Here is a 17736-nt window from a genome sequence, read left to right as displayed (position 1 = left end):
TCATAATTTGACATTGTCATAATTTGACAAACATCTACAAGTCTTACGTACTTCTGTAATATGCAGAAAAGTAATCTTCCAAATAAGCAGAAGCTTTTGGTTATGAGCCCACCACGGAACCAGTCTGCCCAGGAATCATTCAGCACCCCAAGCCTGCCTGCCTTTGTGCCAGATTTGCTTGTCATGGGCTGCAGCTCTGCCCGGTGTCTGCTTTCCTTCTGGCTTTATACTCATTCACTCCACATGTAGTGCATTTTGATAAACTTCATTATGTCCAGACTCTGGTTTCCTGCTTTTGATCACAGTGAGAAAAGCCATGTCATACAGTCTGCTTCACATACAAACTGTGCAAGTCCAAGGTGAATTAAAGGTTTCTGTATCTGTCAAACATACATACACAGTTTTCTTCTGACCGTGCGCAGGGTTACATAACTACAGCTTTCAAATTTGGTCTGCAAATTCATTGTTCAATGTAAGCTTTTAGCTTTGTGAACGCTGTTGGAGTGCCTTGTACATGCCTTTTGCTAGTTGTGGGGCAAAGGCCTTGGGAGATTGGAGTATCATTTTTTATTGCTGTAACTCTAATTTCTCTATACAGTGGTTTGAAGGTTGCTGAATTTTAAGTTCTGGAAGAATATACGACAACATAGGGCTCCCCCATTTTGTATTAATGCCATTGCTGCACCCGTTACACCTGAATTTTAAAGTAGCTTATATCCTTTTATTTAAAGCAATTTTAAGCAAAATAAAGTAGTATGGAAGCCCATTTCAGTCAAAATAAATACCTAATCATTTGCAGTACTTAAACTGTTAAAAATGCTACATACCAATGTGATCTAGTTGCATCCAATAAAAATATACCAAGCTAAATAAGTACTTTGCAGTCAATAAATCTTAGCGCTTTTCAGCAGACAATCAGTTTGGCTCGGTAGGAGCAAATTGATATACAAAGGATATACAAAGTCCAAGGGTAATTAAAAACAAAACAAAACAAAACAAAAAAACTCTCACTGCAGTTTTTTATGCCTGCTAATTGCATTCTTGGTCATAACCTTATATTCAAAATGTTCTTAATTTGACAAAACTTACTTTAATTGTTAACCTCATTAGAAACATTGTTGATTCTCTGTATTTTGAAACTCAGTGGAAAACAACAACAACAACAACAACAACAACAGACCTGAGAAGGATTCAGTTGCTCAGTGCTTTATTTCACAGAAGAATGAACATTTCAGCAAACATACAGTATCGCACTTTCCACATATCAGCAGAGCCCAGGCAGTAGCAAAATGTTACTGATCTCTATGCTGTATTGGATGTTAGAAGGGGAAAAAAAAAAAAAAAAAAAAAAAAAAAAAGTAAACTGAGCATAACGTTCAGATACAAATATTGTCAAATATATCCCTGGTTTAATTCTGTTTTAATTAAAGTAGATCTTATGCTGCCTCCTGTCGGTCAACTACAAACAAAAACATCTAAAATTAGACTCCACGTTTCAAAATGCAAACAGCATATCCTATATCCTATACCTTACCTAACAGTTACTACTAATCAGAAGAGGTATACAGCTTTCTTAATGGAGTAATACCGGGAATAAATCTGACCCAGTAAATCTACTCCATTTTTAAAATATAATGATTTTCTAACAGCAGTAAACTGACTTACTAGTAATGTATTTAGAATATAGAAAATAAATTCATTAGCACATAAATAATGATCATCAGGTCTGTGCAAACATAATCAATATAAACACCTGAATAATTGATATTTATTATAATTCAACCAATATGATAACATTACCAAAGTGCCATAATGTTTTGATAGCATTCTTTAAAAATTAAGATTATTCCAATATAATCATTACTGGGTATTGAAGTCCCACATACAATATATTATCTTAATGTATATTATACTGGTCATGCTTATAATGTGTTCTGTGACATATAATAGACAACTATTAGAAATGTTTTGGTTACATCATTTAAGTGCAAATAGTAGCATATACTTTTACATGCAATTTGAATGTTTTAAACATTTTACTATATTTCAGTGAGAACATAGCTAATCATTAATCTAGTCATGGACTGTTTTTAGAGGAATGTGCATTTTCATAAAGTTCTGTGAGCTTTCAAAAGTCAGAAAAAATATAGAAAAAAATTGCACGAATTTTGGGATCTTTTTAAATTCCATAGCTGCTGTGTAAAGTCAACTAAAAATATCTATTTGATCCAGACTTACAGAAGTAACTCGAGCAAATAATCCATATTCTTTTGAGTAGTGTAGTTGACTTCACTGAGATTTCATCTGTCATTGGGTATTAATCACAGCATGTGGAATATAGGCCATTAGTCATATCATAAAGCCTTGTTTCTAACCATGACTTTCTAGCACAGCTGCTTCTGCACTCAGTTCCGCTATCAGATTTAACCCTTGTATGTGAAACTACAGCAAATAGCCTTTTTATTCCTCCTTCGGCTTTCCTACATAATAGAAGAAATTTCATTCTATTTCACAGTAACATTTTACAAGCAATAGTGTAAAATAACTGACACTACCACTTTATTTCTTGATCACCGATTAAGACAGCTAAACTCCATCTGAAATCCACGAACGATTTGTCGGATTGGGAACTGACATTAGTTCCTGTGCAAATGTCACGTAGAATATTAAAGAAGCATGTGTTTTTCCAAATAAAGCTGCATTGTTTTCACTATATATATATATATTGTATAATTTACCACATACACCATTGCTCTGTCTGATGTCATGTGATTGAGGTGTGTGTGTAGCTGGATGGAGGACCACCAGATGAAATGTGCTGGAAGGAAAAACTTGGAGGAAAGAGCATCATCTGAATTTGTGACCGACTCAGTGCTGTTTATGCGGCCCAACAATTTGGTCAGGACAGTGGCAATTGAAAATAACTCGCACTTCTCTAGTCTCTTCCAACTTGCATAGCTGTTTATACCCATGTGCTATGGGCATAATGTCACTTTTGTCATTGCATAAATTGCATACTTATTACTTGGGTATAAAAACAGCACGAAAGCACAAGCAAATAATTAGTATTTCTGATGGAAAGTGACAAGTTACAATAATTAAAGGTTAATGAAGTCTCTTTGCTACCTTGAGTAGCCTTATTAAAGCTAAAACTACTGTTCTCCTGTATGTCTATTTATTTGTCTCTTGATGTTTCAATAAGCAGAAATAGTTTTCTCCATCTCTCCTAAACTATTCAATACATTTGGTTTGCACTAATGAAAAGTAGTTGTGTTCCAGTACAAAAATACTTGCATTTCCATATGGTGATTCTATAGGGTACCTGTCTAAGTGTAGTTATAACATGAGTTGGAGACTCATGATGAAAAGAGCAAAATAAATGTGGAAGTTACCTGAAATACTACTACAACAAACTATTTACTTCTACAGAACTGACACATACCTTAATAGAAATTACTGAGGGGGAAGGTTCCACTAGCAATAGGTTATCCAAATGTGCATAATTTTCATTTACATCCTTATGAAAATATTTATGATAAATACTATGTAATTTTTTAAAGATACCTGATAAGTAATAAAAATCACAGAATTGGAGCTTGCCATTGTTTGCTGTCTGAAAGAGAAATACATTGCTAGGTGATACCAAGCTTTAAGCACGAATGTTGAGCTTGACTTTTGCAGACAGTACATGCAGTAGAGATGTGATAACGAAACTACCCTACTTGCCTCAAGCCGTGTGAAAGATTTTTTAGCTACCTCACTAAATTTTGTTCATTTTTCAGCTACTTTGAAAAGACGTGCTTTGATGTTTAGAACCATTTTGACTGGCATAACACAACTTTATGGCTTAAGGGCTCCCAAAACGTTATATAAATATTTGGAAAGAAAGAAAATTCTCAGGCTGTGGAAGATTACAAACGAGTTTATGAAACCTAGCTAATGCCAGTGTCCTTCCGTCAGACACAGGTCCCAATTTGTATGCATGAGATCAAATTTACTTCACTATGTATGCCTAGACTAATAGTAATACTGAAAGTCCATTACAATTTTAACATGATGATTACTGTAGGAAGTTTCTCAAGCAATATATTATGTAGTGTTTACCATGTAATATTTTAACACTTAAAATTACTATGAAGTACAAGATGGAAGTGTCATTCATTTAAACTGCTATAGAAGTAAAAAAAAAAATTAAAAAAAAAAAAAGGGGTTATTTCACTTCAGAATACTATTTACTTTAAGTATCAGGAGTTATTTATGTAACACTGTATTTTGTGTATGACAAGATACAAACTTTTCCCATAGTTAACTGAAGCAACAACTAAAGCTGACTGTACAGCTTGCTGCTTATCAGATAGCTCTGCAGACTTCAGAGATGGAAGACTTCTGTTCAAAGCATTTTTTCTTGCAGCGACTGAGGTGACCACCTGTACAGCAAAGTTCCCACAGGAATCATCCACCCTGTAGAAATCTTTTTCACCCTGCAGAATGGTACCAAGGTTTTTCTTGCCACAGCTATGGGATGACAACGGAAAGTACAGCTACTACTAAGGCACAAGGATGGAGAAAAACTGGTCAAACGGAAGAGCTGATGTAAGATGACAGAAATTATCAGTCTCTTCATGTTAGATACCTGGTTTTAATGCTGTGAAGGTCACTTTGGCTTTTGCCTTTGCTAAGGTCATTCTAATAAGATAAAGCTGACAAAAAAACAACAACGCATGAATGTAGATTTCTTTTAAACTTCAGTTACATAGGGAAAACAGTATCGCAAGCACTTTTCTCAGTCAGCAATTTGTCTCCTAGGTCAACTGTGATTATTACAGAAATAATGGCACATTACAAGATGAATTCTTCATAACTTCTTTCTTGAAATGTAGTGTTTTGAAAATTATTCAGATAACTACAGAGAAGACTTGTATATAAAACTAAAAAATACTTTATATATAATGGCTAGCATTAATGACAATTTTATGGACCCTTTCAAAAACAACTCTATAGCTGACAATTTAAACTGAATAACTTAAAAATAGTACATAGTTTTATGCAAATTAATACCTAAAAATCTGTTCTAAAACTTGTGCATTTAAATAGATTCATCTGACTCAAGAGTTTCAAAATTCTCCGGAGCAAATTGTCATTACAGATGACCAGGGGTCCCTATATTTATTAAACTGAATGACCTGACAGTAAAACTCAGTTAAGGCTCTTGGCATTGGGGAAACTTCTTCCCACTCAGACCTACTGCTGTGGTAGACTTGAACTTCATCTGTGATTTCTTCTGGAGCATAATCACCACCTAATATATAAATTTTGTCTTCTGTCCCAACTGCGCCTGCATTAAAACCAGCACATTCAAAAGATCCTTCCCCTTTCCATACACAGGTTTCTGGGCAAAAGCTGTAGACCTTGTAGGTGGAGAGATCACATATATACAGCGTGCAGTTCACTGGAACAGCTTTGATTAGAGTTGCATGGAAAAACTGCCCAAATTCTGCTACAAGCTCCGACCACTGATCAGTCATAGCATTATACTTAAAGAAACAGTCAAGAGATGGATTAAAGGCATCAGTAATCTCTACCTCTGAGCCAAGGACGTAAATTATATTCTGACATGCACTTGCTTCTGGATAGTAGATACCTCTTGGTAACTGGCTTACAGATTTCCAGTCTTTGGAAATAGGATTATAACATTCTACATCCAAAAGACTTCGGGTTTCTTGAGCTCCTCTGGTCTTTCCACCTATTACAAACAACTGGTTTAAGGTTACAACAGATGTGTGCATTGTCCTTGGCTTTGTCATAGCTGACACGATGGAGAATTCGTTGCTGACTGGGCAGTAGCACCAGGTTTGGTCTGTGGCATCATGAAACGGTTCAGCAATATGAAGCCTGACGGTCCTATAGCAATTCCCTTTACATCCTCCAGTTATAAATATTTTTTCTCCATAGCTAGATAAACTTGACCCTGGAAGATCAATCATGTGTGTATTTGGTAGTTCTTTCCATTTATCTGTTTTGATGTTGTAGCAAAATGTATGCCGGTTTTCTCCATCTTCATCAGTTTTATGAACAAATATGTATTTTTCTGTTGTTGAAGGACGTGCATCTGGAAACAGTCCACTAAAGTTTTGCACGCTTTTAACTGCATCATTGATTATTACTGAACAATTAGCACTTTTCAGTAAATATTCTTCAGAATGCAGAAAGTCTTGCAAAGTCTTTTCAGGTAACTGGTGTAGTCTCACTTTTTGGATCAAATTAGGCAGATATTTCTGTCGTGTTTCTAAGTTGTGTTTGGTCCACTGAAGGACAGCTTTCAACACTGATTCTTCCTCAGGGACATCTAGTTCGTCAGCCTCAAGACATTTTTGTAGTATCTCAAAATTAATCTCCAAGAAGTCACTTGATCTGAGTAGCAGGGAAAAGTGGTGCTGTACAAAATCTAGTGCGTGATCAAATAAGCGGTCGGAGCCATAACTTTCTGATAGCGATAGCAACTGTAAGCAATTCACAAGATCAATACTTTTTATTAGAAAGTCACTGCAAGCTTTGGAAAGGAGTGAAACTTGAAGAAATGATGACAGCTGGAAGAGCATTTCCACATTATCATTTGTTATCTCTGTTTTTCCTGTGTAAGCATAATCAAGAAAAGCTTTCACTGCCTTGGGTGATAGATTACTAATAGTAACATTGCCATCATCTCGTTCTTTCATATTAACTTCAAACATGGCTCTGTGAATAAAATACAGAAGATATACACAGAAATTAAGGATCTAGCAAACAGAAGAGAACGCTGATGTGAGAAGGAGGAGATAATAAGGTGGGATGGCTGTATAGATCTAAAATGTGAAGGTTATAAAAATAAGAATACATTTGCTTGATATGGTAGCAGACATAAAGGAGTGGTGATAAGAACGTATTCAAGGCGATAGCTCATAAAAATGATAGCAGCAGCTGTGTTTTCTACGGATTTTCAGAGTGAGATGAAGTCTACAGCTCTCAATGGGAACAAAGATGTGAAAATGTTAGGGGCAGCATCAGTTTCAACGCTGAGAAAGAAAGGCAGATTTAAAAAATATATAGCAAGAAACCAAAATGATTTAGGTCATGCACTGTGGATGAATACAGAAAATTAAGAGAAAAAAAGGCCTTCAAAATTGCAGGCTGGAACAAATGGCAGGATGGATGATGGGTGCACTCCTCAGTAATTAAGTGGGCGAGTGGTGAAAGAGGAGAAAAGTATGAAGAACCTTCATTTTTGCTATAGAGTTGACAGATAGATTTATGGGTACAGGCAGATGTCAGAAAAATGAGGTTTTGACGTAGTATTGGATGATAAAATGAATCTTGTGCTGAAAGTGGATTGTGACTGAATACAAACAATGGTTGAAATTATTAAACAAACATTATTGCTCAGTAGGTCTGTCCAAATTTTACTGCAACTCTGAGTATTTTATTACTAAATATGCAATAACTACTTTTTAACTTTTAACTACTGCACACAATAGCAACAGCTCCTGAATTTGACAAATGATATTAAAGAAAAAATTAGACAAATGATTCCAAATACTAAGTATATCATCTGGATTATTAATATATCAAATGTAGTTGCTATTAATAAAAGGAGCTCTGTTACACAATTAGTATCTGTATAGCATGTGATTTTTAAAATCCCATACTTCTATGAAGCCAAAGAGGAAAAAAATAAATCACTGTGTATAGCATACTCTTTGGAAAGTGAAAATCTGGTAAAGCAGCAACTCACCTGACCTCCTGAACAAGAAGGTAAAATTACAGTAAGAAACTTACATCCCAAAGAACTTTTTACATACTCAACAACCCAATCTTTTGAATCCTTTCCTCATTGACCCAAGAGCTATGATATAAATCTCTAAGTTGTAGAGTAAAATGGAAAGGATGCTGGATGCCTAGGAAATGCACTACAGCTTCACTTACACACAATAGCAACTGAGTGATACCAGTAGGAGGAAAGCAGTCTAGGAAAAGGCTTTGAATCTGAAAGCTAAAGTGTAGGGAGCAAAATATTGCTGAATATTGGGTATACAAAATGAAAACAAAACTAAGAGAAGTCCAAAAGCAAGAAATATCATTTTTCAGATGAAAAACCTTTGATCTAGTGGACGTGGGTACTTTTTATTCCATGAAGGTAGTAAATGGGCCTTGCATTCCAGGACAACTTATGAATTCGATGGCTGCTGTTAGTAGCTGTTACATGCAAACCCTCCTGGCAAATTTTAACCTGAAATGCCTGTAGGTAGTAAAAAGGCCACGTTACCACGTGCTTATTCCAGTTCTAAAAATTAATGCTGGAAGCTCTTTCATACTAATATTCCTTTCTACCAGTGTCTTCGTGTTTCAGTAAAAAGTGTACTTAGAAACAGATTTTCAGCGTGGAATTGCATGACTGAGTCTTACTAATGAAAAGCTCAGCAAAATTCTTCATAAATTTATATTCTGTATGTGAATAATCTGTCCCTTAAGAATATATAGCTTTAAGTACCAGAAAGAAGATCACAGACTTGTTTCATGCTGAAAGACTGAACTCTGTAGTTTAGAAAAACGTATCAGATATCTGATAAATAATTATGAAGACAAACAGTGCTACGCTGATCACTCATCTTACTATAAAAAAATCCAGCCCCACTCCAAAACCATGAACAATTTACCCACAATTGTTCAATGCAAAATGTATATGGAATCAACCTGTTATGTTTCACAATGTAAATATGCCAAAGTACATAGACTGTCCCAAACAAAGTCAAACAATTGCAGACCTTCAGGTACAGATACAGGCAACTTATTTAAATTCTACCAAACAGCAGAGTCAGTTAAGGTTTGCTATCTTTATTTCACAGTACAGACTGCTGTTTGAATCTAAAATTCATAGGGTACTCATATCACTTTGGAAATTTAACATTGCAATTTCTTTCTCTTTCTTTCTTTTTCTTTCCTTTCTCTCTTTCTTTTTCTTTCTCTCTCTCTTCCTCTCTTTCCTCCTCTCTTTCTCTCTTTCCTTCTCTCTTTCTCTCTCTCTTTTTTTTTTTTAAGTATCCTTAATATGACGTTTGACCACTTTGATTAAAACCCTGCAGACATGTGAAAACTGTGTTGATTTATCTTTTAATTTTTGGTATTCCTTCCCTCCCTCTCAGAGAACTTACAATCCATTTCCTACAAAGTCACGCCAAAATTATGTTTACCTGAAAAAATCACTGCATGCTGCCAGTACACAACGATGACAAGGAATTATTTCATCTTTCACAATAATTTTAAAGTCAAAAAATATATTTTGTTCTCTGAACTTTTGTAGTACTTTTAGAATTTGTTGTCCATGACCTTCAGCCACTAAGGAATTGATTTTACTTTCAGGAACAGAAATTCCATTGCAAATAGGTCTGCTAATGTAATCCCGTTGATTGGCCATGTTTTCTTCAATCTACTCCTGAAATGGAAAAATAAGTAATTGATTTTAGAGTCTCATTATTTTTGTAATCAATATGCCATAAAACACAAATCCTGAAGTTGGTTTGCAAGTCATATGTACAGTTCTAAATTTAAGTGACTTTTACATTGAATTTGATAATAATACTTCTACTGTGCAAAATACGTAAAGAAGACATACTTTGAAAAGTAAAATATCTGACGTAGCAAAAAGCATATCTACAAATAGTACCTACCTGTAGGATTTTTTTCAATAGAGTCCACAGGGAACATACCAAGGAGTGCGATATAGATTTTAATTGTCATGAAAGAGAGTAATCCTAGGCCTACCCTCAAAAAAAATAAACACTTATAATTTGATGAAAAATGAAGATGGAAAAGGAGAATTTCATTACATATTTTTAGATTTTAAGAAGGTTCATTTGCATACTACAAACCCCCAAACTCAAAGCAGACCAATGGTCTTTCTAAGGCTTACAGAGCACAGGAGATACAGGCTCCTGGATTCCCGTTAGGCATTCCAGACAAAAATAACAGCACAAACACGACAGCCTGGCCTAACCACAGGATTGCTAGGGGTTACCAGGTGGGGTCATTTAGAGACAGTTTGGTGACAGTACAGCTTTGAGTGTTTCAGCAATTGACACTGACTTTACCTTGCAATCTCTACTCTGGCCCCTGAAGCCGTCTGTTTGCTTACGGCTTACCCTGCACACTGGGAGCTCCATTTACAGTGATGTACATTAACTGGGTTCAGAACTGATTTAATCTTAAAACAGTGCAATCTCCCTTTCAGTAGACAAGGTTTTCTAGTGAAAAGCCCTATACTGAATAAAGTGCATGGTTTGTACAGTAAGTTGGGCTTTGCCTTTTTTTTTTTTTTTGTAAATTAAAAATATTTTATTCCACTTACATGGCATAACAAAAAATACTTCATATAAATATAAATATATTTAATATATATATATATTTTCTATTTATATTAAATATTTTATATTTTATAAATATAAAATATATTTAAAATATATAAATATATTTTATTTACACCTATACTGAGGGCTATTCATACTGCTTCAGACGCATAAACTGGCCTTGCTGGAAACTTGTGTCAAGCTCGCCTATTTTAAAGCTTAAGGAAACATGGCACAGTTTTTCTATTAGAGGATTCTGCTTCCACAATTCCAATTACAATTAGCAACAGATAATGGCCCACCTGAATTGACAAAGAAGGGGATAAAAAAATCCAAGCCAAACACGGAGACCATAAAAATACCGATTCTGTTTTTTAAATTTCATGAAAAGGCTTATCTAATCAGGTGATACATTCAGAACAAACTACGCCATCAGGCAGTCTTCTTCATGGGAGGTACTTTCACAGCAGACTGATCTACGCTTTTATCTAGTCAGGTAGCTCCAACCACAAATAGACCTCCATGTCTCCTGGAATAGAAGAGATCCATTGATCTTGCTCCCAGCACTGGCACCCTTGGAGCAGGCATCTTCTCCTTGCCATGGCCAGACAATCTCATGTATTCACTCTTTCCATTCTAAGCCTGAGGAACTAGGAAAATACAGAAGAACAAGACCACCGTTTATTCTGATAATACATGGCCTCATAAACCCCAACTTCCATAAATCATAAAGCTTTTTTTTTGTGTCAGAATTCTCTAGAATACCTTTTTCTTATGACCTTCAATTCTACTCCTCAAAAGACTGAATCTGGAAAAAGCAGAGTCATTTCAGTAAAATTAGTTTCTCACAATTCAATGAAACTTAAAATAAGTGAATTTCAGGGTTTAATTAGCATTATATATTTTTTTTCTAAAGGAAATGTAAACCTTTTCACAAAATTCTGGAATTGATAATAGATAGTAGACATGTTCCTCCTTTTACATGTAATTTCTATATCAAGCTCTGACTTACTACTTGTTTTCTGTGGGTAAAATTACCAGTTTCAGTAACATTTATCTTTGTATAAGGAACACAGAAACATCTAATGTCATCAGGTCCATCTCTGCAGGCAAAGACATCATATAATCACTTTCATAAAAGCATATATTTTCCTATTTTTCTTTTACCACCACTATTTCCACTGAAAAGCTATCCCACTACTATTGATGACAAGACTGCAAGCATTCTTTTAAGTACACATTCAATTTATTAATGCTTACGCATATTTGTTCTTCTGACAAAACTGTTATTTGACTTAATTTTCCTTTGTGATATTTAGTCACTCACAATGATCAAGTGACGATATCCTCTTTTTCATCTACTTTTGTTAGGATGAATTAAACAACTGTCAAAATTTCTAAAGCCATTTATGAGACTGATTTTTTGTTTTGCTTATTATTTCTTGCAGCTTTTTCTTCATTCAGTGCAGTTTGAGCTCATCTTTCTTTCATTGTTAACAGATTTATTGTACAGCATGATGGTTAAATTCTCAGCAGCGTCTCACTACTCATCCGGTGCATCTTAATCCTAATCTGTGATAGCAGTGTCTCCTTATTTTGTATTAAAAGCAATTTTCAGTGATGTACTGCAACTGGTTTTGTCCACCATTAAGGAAGATATACAGAATACTGTGCTTTGTCACTCCTTCCTCTGCTCCACTGAAAAAAAATACATCAATTCTCATTTCCCCTGTAGCTAATTCCTGCTTTACATGATATTTTTGGTACTATTTTACCAGTTTGACCGATCTGTTCATGATTTTAGATCCCTACAAAATACCTTGAACAATTCAGCTAAAACTTTGTATGTTAAAAACAGAGCCAAGTAGTATTTATAATTATTTCATGCACCTTCTACAAAGTTGTATGACTTAATCAATAGTTGCAATTACATTGATAAATATTTGATCAAGTTCCTGACAGCAGAGTTAAAACATGGGGGTGCAGACATATGTTGTGTAGGTCTGGAGTTCAGAAAAACTGGGCAATGAGACTCCTTATTTTTGTTCCTTTTAGGAACACAGAATTCCAGTTACAGAGTCTGTCTTTATGTCGATTACCACGAACCAAACTCCAGTAGATGGTTCATTAGACTTGGGATCTCCTACTTTAATTTCTTAACATACGGCTGTGTGCCATATAGCTTCTTCGCAAGGCACACAAAAGCTACACCTTCTCAGGCCCTCTTCCATCACGCAACCCCACAGATACTCGTCACACAACAGCCTTCTGGCACCTCTTATAATGTGACACATCAGACCCTGAGTGCTGGCATATGGGGCTGGGTACTGCCTGCTCTGAGACCAAACGTGGTCTCTGATGTGGCCAGACTGAAGGTTCCCCACCACTCAGCAAAGCTTCTTTGCTCACGTACTGAACGTTTTCACATCTTGTACTGATGAAAGCCACATTTTGGTCACTGGGTAGACGCACAACTGGCCATAAGAATGGCAAGACCCACGGCATCCCGAAGAGGTCGGGAGGGACAGATTACAGGCTCAGGAACGCTTCAGCTACCTGCCATATGGCCTCCTTGCTGAAGACGCCCTGACAGAAGGGAGCCTTGGGTTGCTGTCTAGGTTCGTGCTTGTGGGCTCCATCTGGTCACGGCTGATCATCTGCCACTCTTACTGTACGGTTATCCCCTTTGTTCTCACTCTGCCTTCTCAAAGGGAATTTAATTATTGTTTTTTCCAGTTTCAGAGTTCTGTGTATCTTTAAGAATCAGCCCAGCTTTCTAAAAAATGAAACCAAACCCCGTTAAAGTTTTACTACATGAAAGTCACATCTGCACTGGCCACTGCAATGACATTTGACAAAGACATTTATTTAAGGCCGACCCCACTTAACACATAATCAGGAAGATATTATGTACCTTCCAAGGCTCAGACTTCCACTTGAGATGTGAGGCATTCTGCACACCTGACAGCTGAATGGCAAGAAACGGCCAGCTTATGTCTGGCCACAAAGTAAGCCAAAACAGCAGGCACCTGAACAGCAGGAGGTGGGGACGGTAAGGTAATGGCAGCCGTTAGGGTGGATGAACTAAGGGAACATCTTATGGGAAGAACAAGGTTGTGATGGTAAGAGCATTCTCACGGTCCATTACAAAGTACAATAGAAAGGACCCAGACCTCTTTAGTTCTGCTGTTCACAAGGCCCTCCATTTCAATACTGCCCTTTTCCCAAGAGCAGTCTAGAAAATAATGAGCTAGATGACCCAGGTGTCAGGTATCCACACTGAAAAGCGTGATAAGCCTACAGTCAAAATGTGGTATAGGCACATTCCTATTACTATTATCTCATCTCTTTGTAAAAAGCTTCAAGAAAATGCCTAACTGTCCTTAATGGTTGTACACCAAGCACATTGCTGCAACACCACTCCCTGAACTTCTGGAGGAATTCTTTTATCTCACTGATGGTAATGTTACCTTTTCAAAAATAGTTATAAGATGTAACATCGTTATAAAGATTTTCTATTATTTGGCACCATTGGCAACCCTTCTTAGATGTATTGGTAGTTCTGTGTATGTAAGAAATTGAAATGTGCAATTTATCTGTTTATAATCTTCCTCTGGGAAGTCCGGCTGCCTTTTTGAGTATCAATTTCCTAATCTTGATATTTGTAGACTCCTAGACATTACACTAAGAGACTGTAGTCTCTTGGACTGGTACTCCAGACTGCAGTATCTTCAAGATATCTAAGAGACAGCATAATTTAAACTTATACAAGTGTCCAAAAACATCCAAGCCAGCCATTTTCTAAATATCTAAACAGCCACACGCTAAAATCATAATCAGTATGCCTCCTATAATAGGTGATAGCACCCATTCTACCAGGTGTGAAACGGCAAAGCAAACAGAGCTGCAGAGTGAGCTCTGAGCACAGACAACCTTTGCTTTGGGTTGTGTCTACTGTGGTTGTCACCAGAGCATTGAACAGAACATAGCCATAGAAAGTACCTGTATTTATACATACTGAACCGACAGCCCAGATAGCCTTAGATGCTGTGACTAACAGGTAAAGTCGTTAGTTACATTTTGTGCTAATGAAGATGAGAATGGTGTGAGATGTGCTGTTCTATGTGGATAACAGAGGTAAGTTACAAAGGAAGGACAAAGGCATGCATAGTAAGAATCGAGCATGAAAACCCAGATAAGGAGGACAGGGTACAAAGTGACACTGGAGGAGACTAACACCAAACTCTTTTGATGATTTATAATAGTAAAATAAAAATCTATATAGAAATATATCCAACTTTGTAATAGCCAAACGGATGTTGTTTTGTGAAAGTATACAACATACATAAATATTGTGCCTACGCTAGCATTTTGTGAGAAAAAAACATGCCAGGGCCGTGCCTGCCTGACAATAAACATGACTGAACCTCTGCAATTGAACAGAAGCCGAGACCATTCCCAACACAATGGACACCAATCTTACTTGACCAGTGCATTCACACAGCACAAATAACATTCTCCGTGTAGATGCTCTCTCCTCTAATAATGCACACATCCAAAACAGTCTAAACTCAACACTGAAGTACCAAATAAAGGTTAACAAAAAACTGTAAAGCACCCTTTAGCTGTTTTATCTCAAAGCAAAATATAACTGTGCTGTAGCACTCTCTGTACAGCACTCTCTGTAAATTAAAGAAGAAAAAAGACATTATTTCTTAATAGTTGTTACCTATGAGAACTATCTCATGAGAAACAAATAGCGATTCAAGAGAGCATGACCGTTGTCACTTCACCTGCTCCCAACTTGGTTGGTACGTCTTACTAGACAAAAGGGTTTTAGAAAAGAGAGATTGTAAATGCTGTTATTTTACAGAATATTTTATGTACCTAGGAAGAAAGAATTAAGACAATGAAGATAAAGAAACTGTATTCATTTTTGCGAGGAGGCTTTAGTTTTCTAATACAAAATTTAACTGTACAGAAAGTGTAAGTTTTGAAAAAATACTTCCTCTTACCCTTCAGCTGCTTTAGTGTAGTAAGAATTAGAATGCTATAAAATCTTGGGAGGTTCAGCATGTCAAGTTCAATGTTTTAAATTAATATTTTAAAATTTATTACTCTACATAGTTACTAAGACGATTTGCTGTTTTCACTCCTGATCGATTCAAAGGGGGAGAAATTAGTAATTTATTGTCAAATTTTAAACACAATGCTCCCCACTACACATCTAATTTAACAGCTCCTGATTCAGCAAGATGAGAATGAGTGGAATAGGTGTCTAAAGGGTACCTTTGGTAATCCTTCTAATTGCTGACTATACAGGCAAGAGTGCACTGAAAGACAATCTAAGTGTAAATATTAAGTAGAAAGTTCTCTATTTTTATATTTTGTTATTGCTTTGTCTTCACTGTGTCAAATATCTGCAATCTAAAACAGCAACAGAATTCCAAGTTCCTGTCTGGAAAATTCAGTGCAACTCAGTCTCACAGCTTTTTCATAAATAAGTGAACATCGCAGAAAATGAATGCTCAGTCAATCATTTTCAGACAATCAAAAAAGATGCATGTGACATTATGAGACATTTACTCCACAAAAAAGTGGCATTTATCAATAATACATACTGAGACAGTACTGTAAGAAGAAAAGGTGACACAGAGACTTTAAAGATTTGAATTCTTTAGAAGTGATTGAAAAAAAGCAGCATGAAAAGGAAAAAAAAATGAAGAAGAAACAGCATGGTACCAGCAGGAAGCAGTGAAATTGCACTGGTTCCTGCAGACATTCCCAATGTGGAAGATTCCCTCTCTGCAAGCAGCAGTCAGTAATTGCATATCCTTTCACAAACACATAAATCCATTAAGACAAAAAAAAATTAATCAGAAGAACTCAAACTGACTGGATTTTATTGTAAAGCTAAACTTCTTAAAATCATCAGGTTCCTTTGGAAATTATTTTTAGATAAGGAAGGTCAAGAATTGTAATCTTCATTTTCCGTATAAAAGATGGAATTGAAATGCAATGTTGTACTTCGAATTTTGGACAAAAGTAATAACTGCAAGTTCCAGAAGAGAAAAATCACTGTATTTACTGGGTTTTCTAGTTTTTTAAGTTCTGTATGTGATTAAAAAAAGTTAATCAGATACAGATTAGTATTCGTGAGCAGCATTTTCCTGCTTTTTCTGACTGTACTAAATCCTCCTCTGCTGTCATTTCACTTCGTGTCAGTGTGGATAACACACAAGGGAGTAGGTATGACATCCCTTGCTTAAGTCACAAGGAAAAATGGGAATCACATTTGAAAAGAAACAAATTACACTGCTGATGCCTTCCTGAAACGCTTTCTTCCCCAGCTGTTACTTCAGCATTTAAAATATTTTGCAGAGCCCAACCTGTATGCAGTTATAATTGGGGTTATTTTGGGCAGGAAGACAACAGCTCTCCTGGCCTGGGGGGAAACAGCATTTTTTTTTTTCACATTACAGGGAGCTGGGATGCTGAATAACGACATATTCTAAGAAATACCTGACGTAACACCACTTTATTATTTTTATTTATCATTTGATGGCTGGCACAGAGAGGCGCAGCCGAAAACACAGAAGTGCCCAGAAGCGCTGCCCGTTCCCCTGAGGCCCCCAATCCGCAGCCCAGGGGAACAAAATGGCCCCGCCGCTGGTCTGCGGCTGAGGGCACCACCTCAACCCACTGTGCCCCCCACCGAGACACATGACAACGGCCCCAGCAGACCTCTAGGGCGGGACGGGGCCTTCAGGGGCCCTACCCGGGGTGACACTGGCTCTGTCTCTGTCCCTGTCCCCAACCCTGACCCCCTCCCTGCCCCTGCCCTCACAGCGCCCCGCCCGCCAGGGGAGGGCAGCGGCTTCAGCGCCGCTATTGCGCATGCCCACCCTCCCGCGCATGCCCCCTGCGCCGCCTCCCTTCATTCTAAGGGAGGACTCAGCCTGCCGGCCCGTTTTTTCCTCTTGCAGCCCGACTGCGGGCTCCGGGACGTGGCGGTCGCCGGTGCCGCCGCTGCCCCTCTGTAAGCAGCGAAGAGCTGCCTCCCTCCCCACCTCCGCGCTCCCCGCCGAACAGCGCGCACCCACCTGCAGCCGCCACCAGCAGCTCACCGCCCCGCTCTGGCCCACCCCCCGGCGGCAGCCCCGCCAGTGGATTGGCTCCTTCCGGTGTCATTCTCCGCGCTCTCTCCCTCGCAATGGCTCGGCGGGCTGTCAATCGGGATAAAGCCCCGCCCACCCTCCCATAGAGCTCTGACGGCGCCGCCCAGCCTCCTTCTCCCTGATAAGCCGGCGGTTGGCGCGTTCCCCTGTCACTCAGGGCTTTTCTGGCACCGGATTGGTTC

General features: G+C 37.5%; 2 protein-coding genes across 5 annotated transcripts in view; one reads left to right on the top strand and one right to left on the bottom strand.

Annotated features, from left to right (window-relative positions):
- Positions 1–1190: 1190 nt before the first annotated feature.
- On the bottom strand, positions 1191–17605 carry KBTBD3 (kelch repeat and BTB domain containing 3). 4 transcript variants are annotated; one of them, XM_040544127.1, is made up of 5 exons: positions 17480–17605; positions 11142–11184; positions 10679–11026; positions 9225–9466; positions 1191–6735 (listed from the first exon to the last, which is right to left on the bottom strand). In XM_040544127.1, exons 4-5 carry the CDS (start codon positions 9446–9448, stop codon positions 5115–5117), a joined length of 1845 nt encoding a protein of 614 aa, XP_040400061.1. In that variant the 5' UTR covers positions 9449–9466; positions 10679–11026; positions 11142–11184; positions 17480–17605; the 3' UTR covers positions 1191–5114. The 4 variants fall into 4 exon arrangements, with proteins under 4 accessions (XP_040400061.1, XP_040400062.1, XP_040400059.1 ...); XM_040544128.1 differs by lacking the exon at positions 17480–17605 and adding an exon at positions 15156–17166; XM_040544125.1 differs by lacking the exon at positions 11142–11184.
- AASDHPPT (aminoadipate-semialdehyde dehydrogenase-phosphopantetheinyl transferase) overlaps positions 17318–17736 on the top strand; it is a 28732-nt gene continuing 28313 nt past the window's right edge. Inside the window, exon 1 of the mRNA XM_040544130.1 lies at positions 17318–17415. The gene's annotated coding sequence lies outside the window, so the exon portion shown is untranslated. The remainder of the gene's footprint in view (positions 17416–17736) is intronic.

Source organism: Cygnus olor, chromosome 1 (assembly GCF_009769625.2).
Source record: "Cygnus olor isolate bCygOlo1 chromosome 1, bCygOlo1.pri.v2, whole genome shotgun sequence".
In the NCBI taxonomy this organism is placed as follows: Eukaryota; Metazoa; Chordata; class Aves; order Anseriformes; family Anatidae; genus Cygnus; species Cygnus olor.
The sequence above is the reverse complement of the archived record's forward strand: the minus strand, read 5'-3'. Positions and strand labels throughout refer to the sequence as shown.

Excerpts from the sequence above, each read along its gene's own strand:
- KBTBD3 (XM_040544127.1), bottom strand. The coding sequence starts at position 9,448 with ATGGCCAATCAACGGGATTACATTAGCAGACCTATTTGCAATGGAATT. Across the intron at positions 6,736-9,224 it reads GCATGCAGTGATTTTTTCAG|AGCCATGTTTGAAGTTAATA; the intron begins GTAAACATAATT and ends TTTTATTCACAG.